The 24,891-nt window shown below is 44.9% G+C and overlaps 6 protein-coding genes and 1 non-coding gene across 8 annotated transcripts in view; 5 read left to right on the forward strand and 2 right to left on the reverse strand.

Moving 5' to 3' along the window:
* Positions 1-18: 18 nt before the first annotated feature.
* Positions 19-1,438, forward strand: LOC135339617 (uncharacterized). Of its 2 annotated transcripts, XM_064535770.1 has the most exons (3): positions 19-176; positions 281-722; positions 789-1,438. In XM_064535770.1, exons 2-3 carry the CDS (start codon positions 652-654, stop codon positions 1,312-1,314), a joined length of 597 nt encoding a protein of 198 aa, XP_064391840.1. In that variant the 5' UTR covers positions 19-176; positions 281-651; the 3' UTR covers positions 1,315-1,438. The 2 variants fall into 2 exon arrangements, with proteins under 2 accessions (XP_064391840.1, XP_064391839.1); XM_064535769.1 differs by having other exon boundaries at positions 281-1,438.
* LOC135340188 (leydig cell tumor 10 kDa protein homolog) lies at positions 77-531 on the forward strand. The gene is made up of 2 exons (XM_064536510.1): positions 77-176; positions 281-531. The coding sequence occupies exons 1-2, from the start codon at positions 77-79 to the stop codon at positions 529-531; spliced, it is 351 nt and encodes a 116-aa protein (XP_064392580.1).
* Positions 1,439-1,444: 6 nt separating the features above from the next.
* Positions 1,445-11,179, reverse strand: LOC135339609 (GATOR1 complex protein DEPDC5-like). Its single transcript, XM_064535757.1, has 27 exons — positions 11,048-11,179; positions 10,857-10,956; positions 10,347-10,524; positions 10,174-10,221; positions 9,995-10,117; positions 9,845-9,923; positions 9,653-9,784; positions 9,519-9,591; positions 8,927-9,033; positions 8,815-8,877; positions 8,512-8,597; positions 8,312-8,422; positions 8,049-8,244; positions 7,737-7,974; positions 7,477-7,543; positions 7,305-7,353; positions 6,459-7,242; positions 6,263-6,344; positions 5,735-5,955; positions 5,280-5,451; positions 4,886-5,071; positions 3,936-4,633; positions 3,548-3,680; positions 3,005-3,365; positions 2,760-2,929; positions 2,173-2,366; positions 1,445-2,008 (listed from the first exon to the last, which is right to left on the reverse strand). Exons 1-27 carry the CDS (start codon positions 11,094-11,096, stop codon positions 1,525-1,527), a joined length of 5,184 nt encoding a protein of 1,727 aa, XP_064391827.1. The 5' UTR covers positions 11,097-11,179; the 3' UTR covers positions 1,445-1,524.
* Positions 11,180-11,266: 87 nt separating this feature from the next.
* LOC135339619 (probable ATP-dependent RNA helicase DDX52) lies at positions 11,267-14,896 on the forward strand. The gene is made up of 12 exons (XM_064535771.1): positions 11,267-11,428; positions 11,689-12,042; positions 12,131-12,304; positions 12,356-12,436; positions 12,517-12,685; positions 12,863-12,935; positions 13,018-13,221; positions 13,275-13,365; positions 13,554-13,712; positions 14,157-14,271; positions 14,318-14,465; positions 14,680-14,896. The coding sequence occupies exons 1-12, from the start codon at positions 11,348-11,350 to the stop codon at positions 14,816-14,818; spliced, it is 1,788 nt and encodes a 595-aa protein (XP_064391841.1). The 5' UTR covers positions 11,267-11,347; the 3' UTR covers positions 14,819-14,896.
* Positions 14,897-14,976: 80 nt separating this feature from the next.
* Positions 14,977-18,478, reverse strand: LOC135339620 (aquaporin-9-like). Its single transcript, XM_064535772.1, has 7 exons — positions 18,318-18,478; positions 17,967-18,155; positions 16,642-16,836; positions 16,486-16,558; positions 16,290-16,426; positions 15,529-15,746; positions 14,977-15,313 (listed from the first exon to the last, which is right to left on the reverse strand). The coding sequence occupies exons 2-7, from the start codon at positions 18,147-18,149 to the stop codon at positions 15,109-15,111; spliced, it is 1,011 nt and encodes a 336-aa protein (XP_064391842.1). The 5' UTR covers positions 18,150-18,155; positions 18,318-18,478; the 3' UTR covers positions 14,977-15,108.
* Positions 18,479-19,779: 1,301 nt separating this feature from the next.
* Positions 19,780-24,891, forward strand: part of LOC135339621 (protein strawberry notch homolog 1-like) — an 8,684-nt gene continuing 3,572 nt past the window's right edge. Inside the window, exons 1-14 of the mRNA XM_064535773.1 lie at positions 19,780-20,857; positions 21,542-21,644; positions 21,720-21,762; positions 21,823-21,989; positions 22,055-22,139; positions 22,189-22,227; positions 22,447-22,498; positions 22,555-22,716; positions 22,849-23,090; positions 23,185-23,338; positions 23,545-23,825; positions 23,969-24,073; positions 24,300-24,541; positions 24,721-24,891. Of these exons, the coding sequence (XP_064391843.1) occupies positions 20,027-20,857; positions 21,542-21,644; positions 21,720-21,762; positions 21,823-21,989; positions 22,055-22,139; positions 22,189-22,227; positions 22,447-22,498; positions 22,555-22,716; positions 22,849-23,090; positions 23,185-23,338; positions 23,545-23,825; positions 23,969-24,073; positions 24,300-24,541; positions 24,721-24,891 (2,677 nt within the window). The 5' untranslated portion in view covers positions 19,780-20,026. The remainder of the gene's footprint in view (positions 20,858-21,541; positions 21,645-21,719; positions 21,763-21,822; positions 21,990-22,054; positions 22,140-22,188; positions 22,228-22,446; positions 22,499-22,554; positions 22,717-22,848; positions 23,091-23,184; positions 23,339-23,544; positions 23,826-23,968; positions 24,074-24,299; positions 24,542-24,720) is intronic.
* On the forward strand, positions 22,279-22,351 carry Trnaf-gaa (transfer RNA phenylalanine (anticodon GAA)). Its single transcript has one exon. It is a non-coding gene; the product is annotated as a tRNA-Phe (tRNA).

Genomic DNA, 24,891 nt, shown 5'->3' on the forward strand with positions numbered 1-24,891 from the left:
TTGACCTTATGGGTTACAAATCACAACCTTTGACCTTCTAAAAGGTAGGCGTGGTGGACAAACCACGTGTAGTATAATGGCACAAGGAGGGTTGAAAACAAAGTTCTCTGCTGTTCCTCCCAAAGGCAAAGCATCCAAAGGAAAGAAAAAGAAGCCCCTTGGCCCAAGAAAGGGTGGTAAGTAATATAATGTATCTGCTACATAAACAGTTACAATAAATTTTTTATTTTAATATAAAGAAAATAAAATATGGATATATTCACTTCCCTCGCACATGCAGGTCACTATATTGCTCCCAAGAAAGGCAAACGTATCGAGACTGATCGTGTCAAGAAGGCTTTGTCTAAGCAGATTGACCTGGGCATTGAGAAGGCCATCCATCAGCAAGCTCTCAGTGACGGCACTGAATTCAGATTGTTAGAAAACAATAAACCAGCATCTTCGACAAGCGGGTCATCAAAAAGTGGACCATCGAAAAGCAGACCATCGAAAAGTGGACCATCAAAGAGTGGGCCATCGAAGAGCAAGTAAAGAACACTCAAACTGTACAGAACTTTGTTAATGTTGTGTGTTTTTTACTGTCGCACTCGAATTAAACAGAACTTTGCAACGTGTTTGTTCAACTGTAAACGTATTTTCTATTAAAGCAATATGTCTCTTGGTCTACTGGGGGAGTATGGTTCCTCTGATAGCAGCGATGAAGACTCACGTAATCAATCAGCCTCCTCTAGCCACACCCACCCACCATCTGACACCTCCACTAGCCACACCCACCCACCATCGGACACCTCCTCTAGCCACACCCACCCACCATCTGACACCTCCACTAGCCACACCCACCCACCATCGGACACCACCACTGCACAAGAGTCACACTATGATCCATTTGGTATGAACAGCACAACACAAGACGATAGTAGCAGCTTGTCATCCGAACAAGACCACACCCCCAGCCCCCCTGTCCGGCAAGACTCCGCCCTTCCCCTACCTGACCTGGAGGCCCCCCTACATAGCACAAAGGAAAGCTCTGTATTTTCAAATCCTTACAAAGTTGCGGAAGATGAAAGACTGTCTGTACTGAAACATCATGTCGGAGAGTTCACCCCAGAGGTCAAGGAGGAGAGGAGACGTGGGAGGAGGGGGAAGAGACGAGGGAGAGGGGGCATGGCAATGAACCCTCTCGTCCGTGAAGATGATGATGGACCGCGTGATTCATTGGGCCGTTGGAAAGTGAGGTGTGGCGTGGGGGACACTCTTAATCCGCCCAAGAAGTTCATGAAACTGCACACTAGGATACAGAGCGAAGAGCATTGAACCATGGACACACCCTCACTGACTCACAGCATGCAGTGATTATAGCTATATAGCACTTTTCTATGCATTCTTAAACAATAATATTATTGTATGCATGTTTTTTTATTTGTTTGCACAAGTTTGATATCAAGAATGGTAAATTTGTAAGTACTATGAAATTTGATATAATGGCATAAAAATCAGTCCCTATGATCCTATCTTATCCTATAATCATAGCGTGTCATAGTCCATCAAATTACAAAGTTCAGTGAGTCCACCATCCACATCAGTGCAGAATTCCGTCAGCTGCCTTAGCATTTTGCCGTGGTTCTCTTGTGATGTCGCATTCTGACGTAGTAACAAGTAGTTCCGATACCAGTAGAAGCCACACCTACTCTGACCTTTGACCCCATCTATGGGGGGTATATATAGTCCATCGTTAGGAGAGCCGCCCACAGGAGTGCTACTACCGATAGGAACAGAGAGCTGCCTCAGGGTTTCTCGTAGACCCCCCTTGATGTCCACTGCCGCCGTCTTCTGTTTGTCATGTGACATTGTTGCCCTCTCGGATTCGTCCAGGTCGCAGAACGGCTGCACGAAGGCCACGCCACTCGTGTGGATGAAGAGACGTGAAGTGAATTCTCCTGAACTGTAGTGTGAGAAGAGGACGTCTGAAGATTGAGGGAGGGTGGCCGGGTCGAGGAGAAACGAGAACCTGTGTGTGTGTGGGTGGTGTGTGTGTGTGTGTATGGGTGTGTATATGAGGGGATTATGGCTTGTACATGTACATAGCACTTTACAACACAACATACAGTTAACAGGAGAAGAGTTAGTCAATTTAATGGCTTTGAGAAGTAATATAAAAGTGATTTGTCTTACTTTGTTAGTAGCGAGTTGAACAGTTTATAGAGTGGTGTGGTGTCACATGACCAGTACGGGAAGGTGGGGGGTAGCCGCAATGGTATGAACTGTTGCTGACTGAACGGATGTGAGGTGGCAGTAAGGGAGGGGACCATGGGAGCAGGTACTAGACTGAAACCACACCTAGTGGCCTTGCTCACCCAGTTCTGAATCTGCAAGTGTTAGAGGCATGCCATACATCAGAGCATGGCAGTACATGTATTACAGGTTATAATCATGGAGTAAATACGAAAAATGGTTCGGGGACTCTTTCAGCTGCCATATCTTGAATTCCGTGGATCCAATTCCAACGATTTTCTGATTTTCTAAAAGCTTAGAAAAAGACTTTTAAAATGGTGTCATTAATGTTCATATTTGGGAAATAAAAGAATTTGCCAATTTCGGCCCAATACCATGGATTATAGCCCATGGTCCAAGGCCAAAAAATGACAAATTAGGGCCCTGACAAAAATTTGGACAATTTTAAACACAATTAACGACCTGATTATAGAAATTACTAATGAATAATTAAATTACAGAGTATAAATTCCTGAGAGGCAGCTCACCAGTTGGTTGAGTAGGTTCATGGTGGCCACCATCCACTGGAACTCCAGCTGGAAGGCACACTGTGGTCGGTAGGCGTGGTCATAACGAACGTAGCACCACTCGGGACGATCGCTGCGAGTCTGGGGGTCAGGGTTCATCTCCACAAACCGATTGAGCATTGACGAAGGAACTAGATATTTAGAATACCCAGTATCATTTTAATAACACTTATTTTTAATTTTAGGCATTTATTTTTTCAACTTACTTTCTCCGTGTTCCTTTCCCTCAAAGTGCATGTAGTAGGGGGCGGCACCACTCCGCTGAAGGGAGGCAGGAAAGGACGTCATGGATGAGGGGGAGGCCCCTACCGTTAGCAGTGTTGATTCGTCTGTGCTGGCCAGGGGGTGGTGAACTCTGACCTCAAACCATCGCTTGGTGAACTTCTCATAATCCATTGGCTCAACAAACACAAAGGATTTATCGACATTGTCCTTGTCCTTGTGTGGGTCAGTGGGGGGTGGTTCCTGACTATCCCTCAGAGGCAGCTGGTAGAGGAAGTAGCCATCTATGAAGGGGATGTGGAGATCCCCTGAGGCATGGATCACCAGATCCTCCTGAACCATGCACTGTATAGGGAGTGGGGCAGTGTTGTCATGAAACTATGCAGTTATAAGGCAAGCAAATACCGTATAGCGGGTGTAAACTTTCGCGGAAAGACCACTAGAAAGGTTTTTGCGGATTTAATTTTCACGAAATAGCAGCTTTTTTGCAGCATGTAAGGCTGTAGTGTTCACTAGTGTAGTGTCACCTGGAGTAGTTTGACTGCCTCTCCTCTGCTCTGCACTCCAGATATTTTTTCAAATACCCAGGAGACAGCTTCCATGGCAACGAAACAACAGCTCTTGAGCCCTGGTAGATTACTAAGGAAGTCGATTCCATCTCTAGAGTGGAGTGAGTGGGCGTGTGTGTGTGTGTGTGAGTGTGTGTGAGGATAGGTTACTACACGTAGACCCTTGCAAGCATACAGTGTATACACTAGTGCTTATTTATACACACGTGTAAATATGGTAATACACACTTACACAAACACATTCGATATTATGGGATACAAATAATTATAACAGGGAAGTTAGTTACGCCAACAATTAATTGGGCAGGAAACACTTCCTCTAATGGCCACCATCCCATAGACTCACTCAGAGCTTGCCATGGCCGTTGCTATCAGCTGCACAGGAGAGGAGGAGTTGAGGAGGGGGATCTGATAGAAGGACTCCAGTGATGTACCAGTAGACCTCTCACTCGCTATACTGTAGACACTATCCTCTGACGGAGTGGGCGGAGTCACCTCAATGGGCATGCCCCCATCGTTAGATTTTTTTGTCACTTTACGTTCATTCTTAGAATGCGATGGACTGGTAGTTTTTGATCCACTCGGCTCTTGTTTCCACGCCTGACCGCCTTGTGTCTTCCGTAGCAGTTGGGGACTTCCTCTCATTTTTAATTTTGGATCGATTTCCTTAAATCTCTGTAGATCTGCATCATGTGAGCTAGTTCGTCGATGTTTTCGATTGGTGTCCGATTTAACGCTCAACATTGAACTGGATGAATTAATCCCTCCTTTTCTTGATTCTGATTTTGGCTGTGATGAAGCGAGATAAGGGGAGGTGGGCCGGTTGCTAAGAAACTCGGAGAATTTCAGCCCATTGTCAGGTGCTCTCTGTCTGTCAGGGCGTGGTGATTGCGGTTGTTTCTCCTCTTGTATCTCAGAGAGACGATTACCCGAGCGTGGCAGCGGAGAGTGGGGGTTGGACTGCGGCTCAAATGGTGTGGAGACTCTACTAGAGGTGGACATATCGCCAGAGGCAATCGAGGCAGGCAGGGACACCTGACGCTTCTGCAAGAGTATATGTACATGCACAGAGGAACGAAAATATATTGTGTATTGTAAAAACAAACAATAAAATACTGTCGTCATCTGAGTAAAAACTGGAGTGCCAGAAAATGTAGCAGTACCGTGTCATTAGTCAGAAAATTACTGATGCCTTGCGAACATATTATGACAACACGTATAATTTATAGCGTGTACTGTACTAAAGTAGCTTCTATTAGGCATTGCTCCAGTAATTACACAATAGACCATTCTTACCAGGCCTCCCACCCCCAGACTGGACTGTCTGCTTCCCGGTTTGTCCCCTCTCTTGATGTGATTAAGGAACTCAATGAAACGAACAAAGTTGGCGATGAGGGATGCCCAGTGTTCCACACCCTCGTGTGAGTGGGCGGTGGTCCCGGAGGGGAGGAGGAGATAGCGACACCGCCAGTACTTCTGTGACTGTGTGTGTGTGTGTGTGTGTGTGTGTGTGTGTGTGTGTGTGTGTGTGTGTGTGAGGTGGAGTCAGTGCTTTATATCCCAGTATGTAAAAACTTTTGCTGGAAAAGTCACAGCCAAAATACTGTATCAGATGGGATAATTATATTAAACAAAAGCTGGACGTACAATTATAATGAAATGACTAAAACTATATCTTCTCCTTTGTTACCTCTCCAAGCTCCTCAAAGTCTGGGTAGCCACAGATGTGTTGATCGAGATAGTTCCAGTTGTAGTCTTCTGTGTGAGTGTGACAGAACTCCGCTTGCTGTGTCATGAACTTTGACCCTGTTGCCGTGGATACCTGGTACGTATAGGAGATTGGGAGAGTGACCTCTCGTGACCTGAAAGCAGTGAGTATAATTGAACACACAAGTACACTCTGACTGCACACCTATAGCTAAGTAGACAGAAAATACATAACCTGCAGGAGAAAGGAACAAGGTACAATACACATGTACTTCTATACGTGACCACACTGGTAAGACAAAAATAACCACCTCTTAGGTCTAGTTTACTACATGTCAGGCTATAAAAGAGGTAATAAATGTGTGTGTAGAATTGATAGAAAAGAGCCGCTATTTTGTTGGGTACATCACTGTACAACACATGCACTGCAAGACTTACTTTGGTTTGTAGGTCCACACGACCAGGTCTGGGTAGTTGAGCTTCATGAGTTGGAACACTCTGCCCAGACTCAGCCTCACGGTGACATCTCCCAGTCGACCTCTCTTCTTACGGTTGGCTACCTCCTCGTGGAGCTGAGTCAGCGCTTTGTGGACAGAGAAGATGGTTTCCTGACCACCCCCCTTCTGACGACCGTGAGGCTCAAACACAAGCTGGAAGCCCTACATGTGTAAGTACAGGCAGTGTGCAAAATAAATTACATGTAGATAGCCTAGTTTGAAAATATACAATGTACCTTGCGCATGTCAATAGTACATGTACTATACACGTGTAATTATACTGAGTAGCTACATTTGTAGGCTAGAGACACGGAATAAAGCTACAACATATTTTTAATCGTTTTACGGACAATCAAATCGAAATTATAATTATATTGTAATGTAACACACAACCATTTGGTAGTGGAGGAGATCACTGTGACTCCTCTAGACACATGCAGCACATGTACTGACTGTGTGTTGTGCTGACCTGAGATATTCTCTGGGAGATCATTTCAGAGAACACTTGAAACGTGCTCACATCTTGATGGTCTGTGATCCAGGCAGGAGTACTGGGGAGGAAACAAAGGTTTCACAAATCAATCATTCGTATACACAAAATATATTCTACTGAGTATAATGCCGGCCCTGAACTCAAACCTGTACCCACACACACTCTCCCTCACCTCTTCTCTCCGGATGACTCCTCCCCCCGGTAACTATACGTACTGGCAACCATCGTGGTGTGATACTCGTAAAACTCGTTGGCCAACTTTTTCTGTCCTGGAAAATAATCTGTAGTCACTGGCAGACAAGCCGGCTCTGTCAGTGAGCGCCAATCCGCCCCCTGTCGCCGTGCCGACGCAAAATTCTCGCTCGGAAGTTTAGAGGAGGTTGTGTTGATTCCTCGTATGCTCAACTGTGGGGAATTTCCCTTACCACGCACACTAAACTGTGGGGAATCCCCCCTACCACGCACACTCAACGCTGGGGAATCTCCCTTGCCACGCCCCCTTAGAATGGGACTCTGTTTCGGGTCAGAGTAATGGTCCTCTTGCAAGTGAATAGAATCCGTGGCTTTGCTCATCATCAGTCCAGAACTAGAGGCGAGGCTTTGGTTCTCAAAGTGTGGTTGTGATTTTAGCGAGGCTGCTGATTCTCGGCTGCTCGAGCGATGCAAGTCATGTGACATGTCTTGTGACTCCTCCTTGATCACATGATGCACTTGAAACGCCACCCCCGCCTTGTCTCGAGGGAATACATGTGACCAACGTCTGTGATGCGCAGTCAAGTCCGTGTGCTGTAATTTGGGATTGAAGGGGTTAATGAGAGATCTGTTCCTCCGTGTGGGAATATCCGATGGCTTCAAGTGATGGAGAGACTCGGCACTGCCAACAAGGAAGCCACGCCCACTTTTAACAGACGAGTCTATCGGCTCTTCTGTCATAAAACGACCTGTGGGAGGAATTCCTGTGGTAGGAATTACATGATATATTGTTATGTGTACATTGTATAGATTATAGACATCTTACTTCTTAAAGAGGTGGCATCGAACGAGGTGTTGATTGGATTCTCCTTTGCCTGTGGAGTGAATGAGTTGACAGATTAACAAATTCTGTAGCTCGATCTTTTCTCATAAAACTACTATTATGATAGCAGTTGAAAATGAGCACACGCACATAAAGTTATATAGCAGCAACTCACTATTTGCACGCTCCCAATGCTCCTGGCTCCAGGGCTTTGACTTAATGGCTCTGAGTCATCAAATGGACTACCAAAGAAAAAGTGATGTGTCAGTCCATACAACAAACACACATACGTAACTGGCAAAGATGACTCCATTAAAGGAAATCATGTACGTGTGCTACGATTCTACTATTATATAGGCAGTAATAAAAATTAAAAAAGGGGGGCCGCGGTATTGGTACACACTGTAAGGGGGGTCAGAGTTCATGTCTACTCACTCGTTGAGATCTCTTCTGATTGGTGGTGGTGATTGCCGAGGGGCTGACTCTCCGGTGCTATGGTAACGAGAGCGCTGGGTCTTGGCCAATACTGGTCGTCCTGTACTTGACATTTGTGGTTTAACCCCTTGGTTAGGGGTTAAGGAGAAGACGGACGCATCGTACTCATCACAATCCACCCTATTCAAAAGTCTATCCTCTAAAGCCTTTGATCTCGAGTCATCAGAACTTCTGGTAACTGTATGAAAGGTTTAGTATTTCTACAATATTCCAGAAAACGTACGTATAAATAGATCGCACCCGCCCACTCACCAATGAAGGGGTTGTACAGCTTGCTCCCCTTGTACCTTCGTTGGCCGCGGCTGAGGTGGGCGTTGACCAAGTGATCCGATAGTTGGAGGCGTGGCTGAAACCGGAACCAGTTCCTGGAATGGGAGGGGCTATAGAATGAGTAGTTGATCCAGTATGGAATGTGATAGTAGTCCGAATTATCCTGCCCATCTTGAAACTGAAAAAACATCGAAAATTGAAAATCGTACATGTACAGTATATATGTATAAGGGGTCAAAGTTCACCTTAAGGAGGGGTACAGCGTGGAGGGGTTGGTCAGTGAGACAGACGAGGTCCGTAGCCACGCCCCCACTAATGATCCTCTCGTTGGTCAGTCGAGTCAACTCATGGTCAACCTGTGTGAGTGTGGGTGTGAGTGGTGTGTGTGTGTGTGTGTGTGTGGTGTGTGAGTGTGGGGTGTGTGTGGGTGTAGAGGAGTGCTTACCTCGAATATACCAGCTCCAGCTGTGACTATGATGACCTGATGTCCAGTCATAGAGAAGCTACAATCCATATAATGCTTCTGGAACACTACAAGAGGGAAGACAAGGTAAGACACAAACTTCCAAATGGCCACCCTCTCCCCATTAAAGCCTCCTAGACAGAGACTACTACTGCCCCTACCCCCTAAAGCCTCCTAGACAGAGACTACTACTGCCCCTACCCCCTCAACAAAACCTCCAGGAATACAAAGAGCAGAAAATTAATTTACCAATACACAAATACAATTATCCTTCTCTTGACTCACAGTTCAATGCCAGATTGATAGCCTCCAGCACGTTGCCCTCGGCAGCACTAGATAGTTCCATCCCTAGAGTGCAAAGTTCAGTACTGCATACATAACAGCTAGCCACACCCACCTTCCCCCCTCTCCTTGACTAGTGAGGTCTTGAGATGAGTGAATGTTCTCTTAATATCAACTAGTTTAGAGCTCCAGTCAGCAAAGCTCTCCCCACCAGCTATCACCCTGCAGGAGAACACGAGCCACAGCTAGATGCAGTAATGATGGTACAGTTACTGTGTATGTAGTAGAATAGACGTTAGCCAACAGTAGCACAATAAACGCCAACATGATAAGCAGATCTACAATGCATACCATACAGCGGGTATATTTTGAGGGTATAAACTTTCGCGGAATGACGTTAGAAAGGTTTCGCGGATTTAATTTTCGCGGAATAGCAGCCTTTCTGCAGCATGCATGCATGTGATATTAAATTCGTGGATATAAATGTTCGCAGTATATACTTAAACCGCGAAAACCACGAACATTTATATCCTCGAAATACACCCGCTATACAGTATTACAAAGCGTTACAAAAATTGCCAGCAATGTAACGAAGTACAGCTACATGTACAATGGAGGATACACACTGGACAAGCAGAACAAAATTAACAGTACAAAGCTTACACAGGCAACCTTGCAACATCGTGATTTCCTGATTGTGAACTCACTTGTAAAAGTCCTCATAGTTCCTTCCTCTCTTGTCCCTCTGCACTGAACTCTTCACATCCTCTGACAGTCCCTCTAGAGGTCACAAGGCAATCACATGATATACGAACAGTGTCACATGACTGAGTGTACTCACCCATTGTACTCTTGTCGTAGAATGCCCTCCAAAAGAACAGCAAAGTTACCTCGTGATTGCATCCCTCATCCTGCCAGTGCTGGAACAATTCCTTCAGGAAACCCCCCACAGCCTTGTCAAAGTACAGATCCCCTGCATAGGTGGGCGTGGCATTGTGGGCGTGGCACTATGGTGGGTATGTGCTATTTATACCTGATGGATCAAAATGCCACATTTCAGCGCTAATCTGTATGTAGAGGACCAACTGCACCGAGGCAGAGCGGAAAACAACCTGGGCAACAAAGAACAAAACAATCAGTTTAACCCCTGCCTAACTGAATTAACACTTAACCCCTAGCTCACCCTTGTTCGACTGAGGACAGCTCCGGACAACACTACTGCCCCTTGTTGGGACCATAATCTAGAGACTGTCACGCGGACTCCGGCATAGTCCAGTTTCTTGCCAGTATGCACAAACTTGTCCGCCTGGGAGGGGGTGTGGCCATAAAGGCTTGCTGTAATAAGAGGGGGTGGTCCCTTACCAATGAACTGGTGAACCTCCACATGTCACTACGCGTCAGACATTGGTCCTGTGAGAGGGTACAATACATGCATAATTAGCATTTTCCGCCCCATTTTCTTTTAATCATAATCAATCTACAAATCTTTATAATTAACCCCTAAAATTACCTCTTAAATTTAATCCCTAACGCACCTTAATCCGCAGCTCCACGAGGTCTAGCCCCACCTCCTCCCTCTCCACACGTTTCACACGCACTTCCCTCACACCCTCTAGGCTAAACGCCCCCGCAATCTCCCGGCTAATACTGAGAGGACCTCCCTTGGACTGGAGCTCCTGCGGCACTGTCTCTATCTGTAGGAACGGCCCAGACCTGTGGAGGGGGTGGGTGGGGCAACGAGAACGTAATGTGTGTACAGTGAAGCCCCTCTTAATGGCCAACCGTGATTAACGGCCAGCCAGCTGGAACTCAAATGAACAGTTTGTGTACCAAACAACCCCACAACAAAGACCACCTCAGTATAAGGGCCACTTCATTCTCCCAAACATGAAGTCTGTTATAAATGCTATATTATTATGTTATAAAGGCTTCCACTGTAAGTAGTACCTCTTGTACAGTTTGTAATAATTATATTATCAATAAAAATGGCCTAGCATTATTACAAATGCCCCAAAATGCTATAAATTATTGTGATTGTTCCTTACTGTGGCGTCTGTCCGTTCTCTGTACAGGGCGCTAGTTCAATGACATCTCCGACTGCCAGCTGTAGCTTCAGAGCGTCAATGTTCACTATCAGATCCTCCTCTGTGAGTTAAAGGGAAATACGTCTCAGCAACCACCACACATCTTTGTGTGTGTGTGTGTGTACATGATGGCTGTACTGTATATTACTTACCACAGAAGGTTTTAGGATGAATTCTGAGCTTGACTCGCTTCGTGGCCATCTTCAACGTGGGTTATTTGCTCTGTACCTGTACTGTGTGGATGCCATGCTGCTTGGAAGAAAGGGTTACAAGGTTCAAGCAGCAGCCCCACCCCAAATATTCCTAATTAATTAACATGCGGTTTCCTCGAGGGCGGGGACTAATTTGGGCAATTTCTGTAGGAAAATCAGCCCCACCCCTCTCTTTAGAAAACCACGTGGACATTCTAGGAGAGCTAGCAGCTAGCTGGAGATCAGCAGAGTGGCTAGGAGATGGTGGACACTTACCAACTATTCAGGAAGCTCTCCAGTGGAGCTAAATTCAAGAAATCAAACTACCTGGAGCGGACAAAAGTGAGAAATGTCAAGTTTGTACACTAGTGACTCTTATACTTTTAATAATAGTAGTCAAATCCCTCACAGCAAGACAGTGCACTTTATAGCTAGTACATTAGCCTTAGCCAAACATTAGCCATTTAATATAGCCATCCAAGGAATGCTCCAAGATATACCTATAATCTATATAGACTTTAATACCTTAGCCAAACCTTAGCCAAACCTTAGCCGTTACCCATCCATGTGTTTAATGTTTCACTCGTACTTTCCCGGGCCAGACACAGCCAGTTTTGTTGGATGGTGAATCGGTTGCAGATGCACTAGACTTCTTTGGTGATCGAGTTGCTGCTAGTAGCAGTGTCTCATCAGTAGCGGCTCACACTGGTAGGAAGAGGAGGCGCAAAGTGAGCGAAACAGTAGAGTCCGATACTTGTGAGGGTGGTGGGAGTTGTGAGGGCAGTGATGCTTGTGAGGACGACTCCGATGATGAGGTGTGTGACTCTCGTGAGGGTGGTGTGGGTGTGGAGCTCCTGGCAGGTGTTAAACTGGGCGACGGCACTACGAAAAACAAGAGAAAGAAGAAAAAGAAGAAATTGGACAGAGAAACTAAAGAGCTGCTCAGGAGACAAGAGGTATATATAATTATAGACATTTATGCGTTGTACCCCCTCAGGGGGGCATAGCAGTACCTATTTGATACCCCCCTCCACACACACGCAGGCAAATGCATTCCGCAACTCTCACCGTATCTACATTAGTGGCCCTGATGTTCCGGACCCAGTGGCCTCCTTCCAACAACTGCCCCTCCCCTCCTACCTGATAAGGAACATTGCTGCTGTGGGATATGCCACACCCACTCCCATACAGATGCAGGGAATTCCCCTAATGCTCAACGTATGCACTAGTATAATGTTATAATGACTCTTAACACATATTGCTTTGCAGGGCAGAGAGCTCGTAGCGTGTGCCCCCACTGGCTCCGGGAAGACGGCTGCATTCATTGCACCTATACTAGCACACCTCAAGGTATAATAGCATACTGTCTTAAAATCTCAGCCTGTGTATGTATGTGTATTTCTTCATTCTCTCTTTTTTGTTGCCTCCAGACCCCACAGAGGTCAGGGTTTAGAGCACTGGTGATCTCCCCCACGCGAGAGTTGGCTCAGCAGACATTCAGAGAATTCAATCGTCTCAGCGCGGGCTCAGGGTTTAAAGTTCACGTCCTCACCAAAGCCAACGCAAACTCTTTCGGTCCTCAATCTTCACAACGTTTCGGTGAGTGCCTATAACTTGTTCACTAGCTAACTTTGAGGGTACCTAACTTTAGTTAGCCTCCTACACAAGCAATTAAAAGGGGAGAAAGTGGGTGTGGGGACGCGGCTGTTTGGGAGCATGCAATTGATGTGTTTTGTAGACCATTCGTATGTAACTGATCAAATCTCTCCCATGCAGATATTCTAGTGAGCACTCCCAACAGACTGGTACAGATGCTGACTCAGCACCCTCCAGCCATCAGCCTCAGCAGGTAACTATACTGTACATACTTTTCATCCTTTAGCAGTGTAAATAATAAAATTTAAAGTGGAATTTACTTATCCTCTCTGCAGTGTGGAGTGGTTGGTGTTGGATGAGGCGGACAAATTATTTGAGGACGGAGATTTTGGGTTTAGAGATCAGGTGACCCAGATCTACACGTCATGTGATCACCCGGATGTAAGACACGCCCTCTTCAGTGCTACTCTAGCCTCGGGAGTGGAGGAGTTCAGTTATGCTCACTTTGAGAATCCTGTTCGAGTTATCATTGGTATTCCGTAAGTGTTGTGTGTGTGGTGGGTGGGCGGAGTTGACCTTTGACCTTGTGCAGGAACTCGGCGGCTGAGCTAGTGAAGCAAGAATTGCTTTTTGTTGGACAAGAGAGTGGAAAGTTGCTAGCCATCAGAGATCTCGTTAAGAAGGTGGGCGGATCCTCTATGAACGTGTACTATACATGTATATCAGTGTGTCAGTCATTAGCTTTGTACCACGTGTACTGTATGACCCCTCCCCCTCCACACATCACACACTGTCACTGGGTCCCTCCCACACACATCACACACTGTCACATAGTTTCTCTCCCTCCCACACACATCACACACTGTCACAGGGTTTTTCTCCTCCGATGCTCATCTTTGTACAGAGCAAGGAGCGGGCTAAGGATCTGTTCCATGAGCTCATCTATGACGGTCTCAACGTGGACGTCATTCACTCAGAGAGGACTCAAGCTCAGAGAGACAATGTCGTGAAGGCCTTCCGTGCTGGCAAGGTGAGGGAGGAATTGTTGATGTAGATCCTTCATTCTTTTTGCTTGAACTTTAGCTCGCTGCTTGTCGTCTGCTCGATCATGTCTATTGGCTACACACGTTTTTTCACGCTTTCTAGTTACATGTAATAGCATGGTAGTATCATTTGGGTGGGAGGAATTGTGTCCACTGCTCGCGTTACTAGCTCAAACGGAAAGCTTCTTATGGTTGGCATCTGATGTTTAAATATTTAGGACAGAAATTCTAATAAAAAAGTGATAGGTCTTTGAATCTTTGAGGCCAGAGTAAAATACACATGTACATTGTGTAGTACATGTACTGTATCAAGGTGATTATTCCACTGCATGTAACGCACGCTGCTGTTGTGTGATCTTCACAACTTAATATTGCATTTTGAAGGGTATAATTACGTATTTGTCATGATGTGCTCATTCTTGTCTTTGCAGATCTGGGTGCTGATTTGCACTGACCTCCTGGGTAGAGGGATCGACTTCAAGGGGGTCAACATTGTGGTCAATTACGACTGCCCCCCCTCAGCTATCTCGTACATACACAGAATAGGTGAGCATACAGTGAGGTGTCATACTCTAATCTGATTGGTTGCTAGGTCGTACGGGGCGTGCTGGACGTGAGGGGCGTGCCATCACACTCTTCACAGAAGCGGACTCACTCAACTTGAGGAGTATTGCCAATGTTATGACTGCCTCAGGGGATTACGTGCCGCCATGGATACTGGAGCTAAGAAAACCTTCAAAGTAAGATTGCCGTAGAATAAAACTTCCACTCAACTTGTGTCTGTGTAAAAGCTTGCATAGAGTTACACACAAGCATGTACCTATTTCTTGTTGTACTTGTAGTAGCGCTGAGTTTTATGTTCGTATGATTATTTTATAAGACAAGGTTTTAAGGATAGTATTGGCCATGCTCCGTTTTAACTTGTGCAATTAATTATTAATTTTATCTCCACAGGAACACTCGTAAAGAGCTGTCCAAGAGGCCACTCGTGAGAGAGGGTATCAAGACGGCCTCCAAGTATGACTTACAGCGCTCAAGGAAAAAGAAAGATATGGTAGAAGGCAGCAAGAGACGGATGACACTGACACATTAGCTTAGCATTGTGAAGTATGTAGCTATTGTACGATGTCTAAAACTGTATATACAACCATTCAATTGTTCAGTAGTGATGGTCTAAGTTGCTGCTAGTGTAACTGCATAGTACAGGAGATCAGTTCATGTACATCCTCTTAAATTATGTATTTGAGTGGATCAAGAAAAAAATTTCCTTACAAAACTACATGCATGTATATATAGAACTATGGAACACACACATTATAAATAGCTACTTTATATAATTATATCTGTACAAAAATATAATCTAGATCAAGAGTTAGTTTGTGTTCAGTGGAGAGAGTGCTTTTGTTCTGTCAGTCGTGGTGGGCTGTTAGCGTTGAGGCTACTGTACGTCCCCTCATCCTCCGGTCGCTGATAAGAGTGGTGAGCATCGATGAAGAACCAGTAGACCCAGCCAGCTATAGCCCCACCCACCATCGGAGCAACGAGAGGGACCCACCACCAGTGACGAATCAAACCACAGTTAGAGCAACTGCAGGGAGAGTTAGTAACAAACAGTTAGAGAGAGCACAATTATCGATTCAACATTCTGCTCAAAATGAATGCCAGCAAACGTGGTGTGTGTACATGCACACACAGACACTGTTGTCACTCTTTCACTGTATGCACAACAAATTTGGATACCTATCGCAAGAATTAACTAAACTGCAGCTAACATGAGGTATATATGAATGGGATTAAACTCACACAAACACGTCTGCACCCCATCCTGCTATGGCCGTGAATACCCTAGGGGCAAAGTCCCTCGCTGGGTTGACGGCATAGCCAGAGTTCCACATGAAGGATCCGCCCACTCCCCACAAGAGGAACCCAATCAGCAGTGGCTTCATGCCGCCCTGAGGCTCAGAGTTAGAGGAGTCACAGATGGCGAAGATGCCCAGGACAAGGAGAAATGTACCAACCACCTGATAAAGTGTGTGTGTGTGCATGTGCGTGTGTGTGTGTGTGTGGGTGTGTGTGTGCGTGTGTGTGTGTGTGGGTGTGGGTGTGTGTGTGTGCGTGTGTGTGTGCAAAGTGAAAGTATACCAACAGTGTTTCTGTTAGCACAATAGAGATGTTGTTTACGATGTTTGCTGTAATGTACATCTTACAGCAGGAGCAGATGTACTAATTATAGCTTGGTTTTGTGATATAGGATTATCTCCAGCTGGATCACATCCTAGGGTGATTCTTTACATATCGTGGGAATAGTGGAGTGTCATAAGCCTTTATTGTAGCCACAAACTAGCATTCAAGTCCAGTGACGCTAACACTATTCCCCTTAATTCTCTGAGTCCAATGGAAATTATATGTACAGGCTATCCTTGGGACCTGCCTCGGCATCATGCACTGGACAACCCTCCCAACTAGGCACTAGGGCTGTAAGTACTGCATGTACTATATGCACTGTATCCCATGAGTGTATATACTATAGGATCACCACACCACCTGATCTAGGCACTCCTCACCTGATCTAGGAACCCGTTGGCCAGACTGAGGAAGGGCTGAGGATACGTGGCCCAGATACGACCAGTACAGAGAGGGGTGAATGTGTCGCTAGCGTTGCAGTGCGGGTTGTCAGCTCCCGTAAAATTATGCAATGCATCTGATAATAAAGAACAATTCGTCAAATTATTGCCTGCTCTCTACAATATTGACACTTACCTATGTATGTTCCGTAGAGGACAACTGATGCCACAAATGCACCCAAATATTGGGCTACCCAGTATGGGATCACCTGCACGTTACCAAGTCACTAAATCATTAACAAAATGCACAAACGAAGAAAAAAAATTTTTTTCTCACAATACCACTACTCACTTTTAGCCAGCTTAGTTTCCCTCGCAGTGCCATAGCGAAGGTTACAGCTGGATTCATGTGGCCCCCGGTGATGCCTATGGAGACATAAGCTCCCATCATGACCCCCACTGCCCAGCCTACATTGATCGTCATGACTTCACCACGGTCGGCTGACCCACTCAGCACTGCCTGGGCAATAGCACCATCGCCAAATAGCTGCAGGGAGTGGAGGAGTGGAAGGATGAATTAGTAGCCAGCTGGCTGGAAGCCAGAATACACAATTCATCACTAATTGGCTAGGTCTGGTATATCTTTGATTTCTTATTTGAAACACGGTCTCCTTCTTCTGTCTACAATACTCTTACGGTAACAGAGTGAATTATTTACTACAAATCAATTAAAATGTTTTATCCAATTACAACAAATTATTGTGGTTACTGAACACAAGTGGTAGAGAAGTAGTTAGTGATATTAGTAGCAGAAAAGAATAGTTGAAAAAAGCTGTCTCATAATTCGTACGGGCTCACAAAACCTAAGAGGAAGAGTGGTGAACTGACAGTGCAGCATTTGACCAACTCTAGCTCTGTAGTCATCACTGACAGTAAAGAACACTTAGTCGGAATACAACTGAAATATGATACTCCTGAAATGCATGGATGCTAATCACTTCCTAGAAACCCCACATGTTTAAACACAGGTGAGTGCCACAGACCACAAGAAGAAGCTTTTACAGACTACCGTATAGCGCGAAATTTTCGAGGCACTTATATTTCGTGGATTGGCCTCTAAAAACCATTTCGTTGCACAATGTTCGCGGAATAGCTGCTTACCGGAAGCCACGCCTTTAAATCTTTGCATGATAGCAGGTAATTCTAATTAAAGAACACTTTTTGTGGACTTAATTTTCGTGTAGAATTCTAACCCACGAAATCCGCGAAAATTAAGCCCCTCGAAAATTTCGCGCTATACGGTATTCAACACTCTTCTTATCTATTCTCCAATAATGGCCCCCTAGGGGCTCCCTATGTACAAAAATGTCATACAGTAAAGGCGCTGAATGTGCAAAGAATAGACGATAGATTTGCTATTGACTCTACTGCCCTTTGCAGCTCACTTGTGTAAATGTAGAACTATTTGAGATAGTGTAACTGAAGTAAACCACTTTATGTAAACCACTTTTAAATTATGTAAACCACTTTATGTAAACCACTTTCACTACTCTTATCTAGGTCGATCGATCCTATGTAAACTAGTAGTTCACTTATCTCAAGCAATTTTTACCATTTGCAAGTGAACTGCAAAGGGCAGTACCAATCCAATAAACAACCAGCAAATGCTACACTTACTACAAGCACAAAGGTAGCTAGGAACTCTGCAAAGAACTCTCGTCCACGAAATACAGCCACTGTTTTTGCCCAGTAGTGAGTGATCACCCTCCCAGCGCGTTTCCTCATGAGCATGACCTGTTGGTAGGGGTTCATGCTGACGTCCCTGGTTCCAGATACCAGCAAACGGGTACGTTCAGACATGGATATCTGGGCCATGGGGGAAACAATAGTTTTTTGAGGCCGGGGTTGGAGTATAGCAATAGTTATTAGTTATATACAGATGATGCATTCATGCAGAAAAGAAGTCATTTGCTAGCTAGCTTTTACAGTGCTACCAACAAAATACAGAATTTGTAGCTGTACACTTACTTGAAAGAGTGATAAGATGCACACAACACAAGCAGAAGCTAGCTCTTGTTTCTATAATAGCTGGCCAAGGCTCACACACGAGCAACATGCATGTGACTGTTTTGAAAAAAATTCACAACATTCTTGAGCACCCACACACTCTAGATAACAATGATAGTTATTGTATTCATGTATGTACCATCAAATGAATATTGGAATATTGCTGAAAATAAAGAAAATCTTTTCTATCTCCTCTCTCCCCCACACAACATACTGTGTGCTCAGAGACAGTTGTCTGAGGATCTTGCTCACACAGACGTCTAGGTAATCCTTCCAACAGCTCAACCCTAAGAAACCACACAAACGCCTCATGTTGACATGGACTTGTATCAGCTCATTGCACCTCCAACACATTGTCATGACCAAAAATGTTTTGACTGCATCTGCAATCTTAAATACAATATACAACACTTTAGCACCAGATGTTTGATTTTTGATTTTTGATGTTCATAAACCGAGACTTCACATTGTGTGCATAGTTCGACACCTTCTCTGATCCTCGTCCTAATCCAGGATATTTTGTCTTGCCACTCTCATATAGTGCTGTCGTGACAATGATGTCAAACGGATTCCTAACCACATGAATCACTCGTATCGCTAGTCCTACGATCTTTTCAATTTCTCTAGAAATGTATCGGGTGATTTCATATACAGATAGCTCCCACTTTTATCATCTATAACGTAACGCTGATGCTCCTGTTGAATCCTCCCTGCCACGGATAGGTTAGACTGAGATTATATCCCTTTGTGTGAGCGCGGGTATTCCCCCAACCTCCTCTAGCATCAATGTGGCTACTTTCATACAGTGAATTGGAGAGTATTATTTATTATTTTGGCCCTGTCTCTTGACGGCTCCACCATTCGTCCAATAGGAAGAGCTTGTGAGTGATGATCATGTGAGGGTGGACGTCCATCATAGAGCCAAGGATGCTGTGCCCGCTATACGAGGGTAACCAACAAACAGGAGCAACTTTTTCACAGCATCGATTATGTCCGGGGGGGTGTATTGATGAGTTATTCAACTGTTTATCTCCTGACTTGAGTGGGGAGGTGGTCTTGATGGATGGATGGGTAGTTGAATGCTGCATGAGTAGCTAGAATGTGCCGCGCCGATGGTTGAAACACTTCTGACTATATATATATAGATTGCGGAGAGACAACATCTTGACTGCTTTGTTTTAGAATTCATCTGAAGAGTTCTGGATCGAGTGTAGAGTAAATATCCTTTATGACAATCAGGAGCACACTTTTAGTGATAAAAAGCCATTAATTTTCTTTTGGTAAAGGGTCACGCCCCTCTAGGTAATTTTGCTGAAACTGCACTTTTCACAAGAGGTCAGTGCTAATTCAGCAATTAAATTTTGGTCAACTCAGGATCATGTGACGTGTGCAAATGCAAAATCAGATTACGTCATTGTTTAGCGACCCCTCTTGTACTATTAAAGTTCCACATGGTGTACATACATACACAGATCATGCATTTCTGCTTAGTTACAGTTCATAGTAGAGCAAGGAAAGGCTTTGTGTCACTACCTACTGAAAGTATAACCAATACCTCCTCAAGTACCCATTGAGGAGTCTTCTTTAGGGACGTTTTTTAGGAGTGGAATGTGTCAAAATTATTACCCAAGAATCATTGGTAGTTTATAACTGTGACCCACTGGTAAGCAATGGCTGAGGGAAGGAGGTTTGACATTCTGTCAATGGCACTACAGCAGACTGGTGTTGAACAAACTCCTGTGTTACGGGAGCAAGCTTCGGTTGACAACTTTCAACCCCCCCCCACTGATTTGAACTCACTACTTGACCAAGATTTCTTTGCCAACTTTACTGCACCAAGCACACACACAATCAAACAAGAGCCCACAGTACCGCTACCGTCTAACGGTGTACCTGGACACCTTACTGTACAACCTAGAGATCCACTGTCACTCGCCTGTGCAACCTACCTCAATCCTTCGAGTATAAAGCAATCTCAAGCCACATACAATGGTGCTCAAACTGAACTGAAGAGTGAACCGATGGAATTCTCATCTAATACCTTTAATTTAGAGGACATTGATTTTGATTTCATGGACACCACCTCTGACCCCAATACCTCACAGCAAGTGTTACCACTAGTAGACAACTCTTTTCCTCAACTTAGAGATGATGAGTTATCGAGACTTTTAGACGATATCACAAGAACCGATTTTCAAGCAACAACGCCCACTTTCTCAGCACCCTCTAGAGCCGAATACTCCTTCCCCCCTCGATACCCACCCAACCACTACCCGAGTTACAATGGACGAGGTGTGGTGAGGGCTACTCAACTAGTGTCTCCAGCTGCTGCACGAGGTGTAGGTGTGGTCAGGGCTACTCAACTAGCGGCCCCAGCTGCCTCAGTGAATGGACCTAGTCTAACTCCTTTCAAGAGAACGGCCATGATGTTACAGAATCGTGGAGTAAGGAGACCACTTCCCGCCGCAGTGCAGAAGTTTAAGGTGAACCCAAACCCTCAGGTAAGCTCGTGTACCCAGTTACACCCTCTTATTGTATAATACATTATTAGTGAAGTGGGTGGCTGTAACAGAATAGTGTGTGTTTATCTTTATCGAGGTTAGTATCAGCTTTGTGAACAGATGCTTTGAAGCCATTATTTTACTGCATTGAACCATTGAGCCATTTACTGCATTGAGAGCTTTGATTTTCCCATTGGTTGCATATGCATGTTCAATGTACACAGCATTACAGTATACATGTATTTGCTATATAAAGGTCAAGTTTTCACCAAATTTATGCGTGTGGGGGATGTTTACTTTGGCTGGCAAAGTGATGCAGCACTGTACATAATTATGCTGACCTGTTACTATACTGTCAGTATTGACTCAGCATTCTTGTTGTGTACTAGTAAAATGGTGTGTAGAATGGTACTTCCTTGAAAGTGAAGTAAAGGTTAACAATATTCATAGGTTTCAAATGACCAGTTATGTGACTGTCACAAAGCTTTCCTCCTCCATACATTTCCCTGGTGGTTTCCATTTGTTTATACGATCAGCTACCCACAACAATTTATTAGTGGTTTCCCTTGTAGATTGGTAAACCCATCCTGTCTCATACGCCCACACCCACCCACACCCATACACACACCCATACCCACCCACCCACACACCCACCCACACACACACACACACACACACACACAGTCCCCTGAGGTCCCAGTACCGGCACCAGCAGAGGAGGAATCTGACGAAGAAGACGAAGCTTTTGCAGCTGCAGACACTTACACCAACTATGCACCTACAAAACGTGAGTCAACCTGTGCACCTATTAATGTACACTGTATATCAGAGCTATAGTTATGTGTTTGTTCTCCTATTCCAGTGAAGATTGGCCACACTCATCCTGACCCAGTGGTGGAGTCAAGGTGAGAGGGTACTAGTGTGCTACTATGGAACCTTACACATGTCTGTCTCCTTCCCTCCAGCTCCCTGTCGAGTGTGGAACCCCCTCAGGTGTGGTTCGACCTGAGGCTGCCCCAGCAGACCATAGACGAGACCAAACTGTCCTCGCTACAACTGGAGTCCATTGTGTACGCGTGCCAGCAGCACATGAACATTCTCACTGATGGTAGTAGGGCAGGCTTCTTAGTTGGTACGTGCACTACTCTCAGTTCTAGTAACCTGTCTGATATTAATAATGATGTTTTGTGTCTGTAGGTGATGGTGCTGGAGTTGGTAAAGGGAGAACCATTGGCGGTATAATCTTTCAGAACTATTTGGAAGGCAGGAAAAAGGCTGTATGGTGAGTAGAGAGACGATGATGGTTGATCAATAATCATTGTATTCTTTAGGTTGAGTGTTTCAAATGACTTGAAGTTTGATGCCATTAGGTGAGTACGTACTATTACAGATACCCGACGTGTACGTATACCTGACATGTAGCCGAAATAGCTCAGTTGGGAGAGCGTTAGACTGAAGATCTAAAGGTCCCTGGTTCGATCCCGGGTTTCGGCATATTTTTTCCTTTTATATCATAAGGTGGTCCCCTCGGCTCTCGGATGATTCTAGATTTGGATGGTTTTTCTTTCACTATTACCTTTTTTTTGCAGAGATTTGAAGGATGTGGGTGCTAAAAAGATTGAAGTTTACTCTCTAAACAAGGTAACACAATTTTACTTATCACTGTCGTTCGTTCTAGTTCTAACTGTTTTCTCTAGTTTCACTACGGAAAGATCAGTGGCAAAAGAAACGGTCGAGTGCGTAAAGGAGTTGTCTTTGCCACGTATGCTTCGCTGATTGGGGAGAGCTCCAGTGGGGGCAAGTACAGAACACGGTTCAACCAACTGCTGCACTGGCTGGGACCTCACTACGAGGGAGTCGTATCCTTTCACCTACCTACCTGTATATGTCCAGTGTTCTGTAATTGTCATACTAGATGTTCTTATAATGTGTGTGCTTATAATGTTTAGCTTACAGTTTTAGTTGTTGATGTGCCTTGACTCAGTTTGTAGATTGTATTCGACGAATGCCACAAGGCTAAGAACTTGGTGCCCTCAGGAGCTGGCAAACCCAGCAAGACAGGGCTCACTGTACTGGAGCTGCAGAAGAAGCTACCCAAGGCTCGCATTGTGTACTGCAGTGCCACTGGTGCCTCTGAGCCCAAGAACATGGCCTATATGTCACGACTGGGGATATGGGGCAAGGGTACACAGTTCCCAACCTTTCAGCATTTCATCAAGGCTGTGGAGGGAAGGTCAGTTTGTTGCCAGTGTTTGTGGTTACAAGTATTTGGAGTTGATTGTTGACATCATTTGTGATTGTTGATGTCATCGTATGTTTGGCTATAGGGGTGTTGGTGCCATGGAGATGGTTGCCATGGATATGAAGCTTAGAGGAATGTACATGGCCAGACAGCTCAGCTTCTCAGGAGTCAAGTTCTCAATCCAAGAGGTGGAGCTAGCCCCTGTGTTCGTGGAGGCCTATAATGCCTCCGTTGAACTGGTGAGAGATCCAATCTCATTATACATGTGATCCACTTTACATCTACTATGTGTATACGTGTAGCTTCTTGTACATTGTATCTGTTAACTGTTTATGATTGTATTGAAGTATACAGTAGTAGCTTGCTGTTTGCTCACACTCCCCACCCCACACACACCCACACACACACACACACACACACACACACACACACACACCCCACACAGTGGATAGAGGCACGTCGCCTGTTTCAGGAGGCTTCTGACTTTATGGCCTACGACAAAAAGAAGAACAAGACAATGTGGGGCCAGTTCTGGGCAGCCCATCAGAGGTTCTTCAAGTACATGTGCATAGCGGCCAAAGTCCCGGAGACCATTAGTCACGCTAAGAAGTGTCTGGCTGAGGGCAAGTGTATTGTGATTGGTCTTCAGTCGACGGGGGAGGCTCGGACAATGGAGCAGCTGGAGCAGGAGGACGGAGAGCTCACTGGATTCGTCTCCACCATCAAGTTAGTATAATTATGTGTAGCTACATGTATTTTAATTAGGACATGTTGTAGCTACAAAAAGTACTGTTTTGTACATGTACTGTAGTTGAACAAAAGCTTGTAATAGTAGCAATTTTTTTAAATCGTTCTTTTTAAACCCATAGAGGGGTGCTGGACACTCTGATCAGACGGCACTTCCCCGCTCCTGTCTCCACCTCCATCAGTGATATTGACTGGTCCATCTTCAACGATGATCCCACACTACCAAGGTGTGTGTGTGTCATACATCAGTACTGCATGTTTATTTCCTTAGAGTTATCTCTAAAATAATTATAAAAATAATATAAAAATAATAAAAATATTTATTATAATTTTGATAATAATTCTTTGTTATTATGTATTTTATGTACTTGTACTATCAACCAATTTATATAATATTGTATTGGTTGGTAGTACATATAAATAGTTACAATAATTATTTGTCTATAATCTCAGGTCTTGTCGAAAGCGTCGTCGTACCACACGGCCTCGAGGAGGTCAGTTGTTCAAAGAGGACGACCCTGGATCATCAGACAGTGGGGATAGTAGTGGGCATGGTAGTGACAGTGCAGTGGAGAGCTCCAGTGATGATGGGGAGGGGTCGTCTGGGGATAGTGGGTCCTCCACCAGCGAGAGTGATGGGGAATCAAGGTCAGAGGATGCTGACGATTACAACCCCTTTGGAGGAGGCATGAGCGGTGAGACCTGTCATTCATTTCCTTATGTACTGCAATGTTGATATATTAATATTGCCCCTCAGTCATTTCTATGTGCACTGTATTAGGGCACTCTTAGTGCATTTTTAAGGCTGCTACAGGACTTCCTGCACACACACACTATCAACATAATTATTCAATCTTCTACTGTTTTACTGTAGAACCGTGGCTCAAGAAGAAAGACAAGTCCAAGCGAAAGAAGTCTTCTAAAGCGGGGCCACCTGACAAGAAAAAGAGGAAAAACTTCTCCATCAAGCCTCCACCCACCTCCAGCAGGAAGGGCTCCAAAACGAAGACTGGTTTCAACTCGAAGAGCCTCAGGTTTGAACCAG

This window comes from Halichondria panicea, chromosome 8, assembly GCF_963675165.1.
Source record: "Halichondria panicea chromosome 8, odHalPani1.1, whole genome shotgun sequence".
NCBI classification, from domain to species: domain Eukaryota; kingdom Metazoa; phylum Porifera; class Demospongiae; order Suberitida; family Halichondriidae; genus Halichondria; species Halichondria panicea.

Excerpts from the sequence above, each read along its gene's own strand:
- LOC135340188 (XM_064536510.1), top strand. The coding sequence starts at position 77 with ATGGCACAAGGAGGGTTGAAAACAAAGTTCTCTGCTGTTCCTCCCAAA. Across the intron at positions 177-280 it reads CCTTGGCCCAAGAAAGGGTG|GTCACTATATTGCTCCCAAG; the intron begins GTAAGTAATATA and ends TCGCACATGCAG.
- LOC135339617 (XM_064535769.1), top strand. The coding sequence starts at position 652 with ATGTCTCTTGGTCTACTGGGGGAGTATGGTTCCTCTGATAGCAGCGAT.
- LOC135339609 (XM_064535757.1), bottom strand. The coding sequence starts at position 11,096 with ATGGCCACGAAGCGAGTCAAGCTCAGAATTCATCCTAAAACCTTCTGT. Across the intron at positions 8,245-8,311 it reads ACGCTGTACCCCTCCTTAAG|TTTCAAGATGGGCAGGATAA; the intron begins GTGAACTTTGAC and ends ATGTTTTTTCAG. Across the intron at positions 4,634-4,885 it reads GTCTGGGGGTGGGAGGCCTG|AAGCGTCAGGTGTCCCTGCC; the intron begins GTAAGAATGGTC and ends ATACTCTTGCAG.
- LOC135339619 (XM_064535771.1), top strand. The coding sequence starts at position 11,348 with ATGGTGGACACTTACCAACTATTCAGGAAGCTCTCCAGTGGAGCTAAA. Across the intron at positions 12,305-12,355 it reads GAATTCCCCTAATGCTCAAC|GGCAGAGAGCTCGTAGCGTG; the intron begins GTATGCACTAGT and ends ATTGCTTTGCAG. Across the intron at positions 12,936-13,017 it reads CCAGCCATCAGCCTCAGCAG|TGTGGAGTGGTTGGTGTTGG; the intron begins GTAACTATACTG and ends TCCTCTCTGCAG.
- LOC135339620 (XM_064535772.1), bottom strand. The coding sequence starts at position 18,149 with ATGTCTGAACGTACCCGTTTGCTGGTATCTGGAACCAGGGACGTCAGC. Across the intron at positions 16,559-16,641 it reads GGAAACTAAGCTGGCTAAAA|GTGATCCCATACTGGGTAGC; the intron begins GTGAGTAGTGGT and ends GGTAACGTGCAG. Across the intron at positions 16,427-16,485 it reads CCTCTACGGAACATACATAG|ATGCATTGCATAATTTTACG; the intron begins GTAAGTGTCAAT and ends CTTTATTATCAG.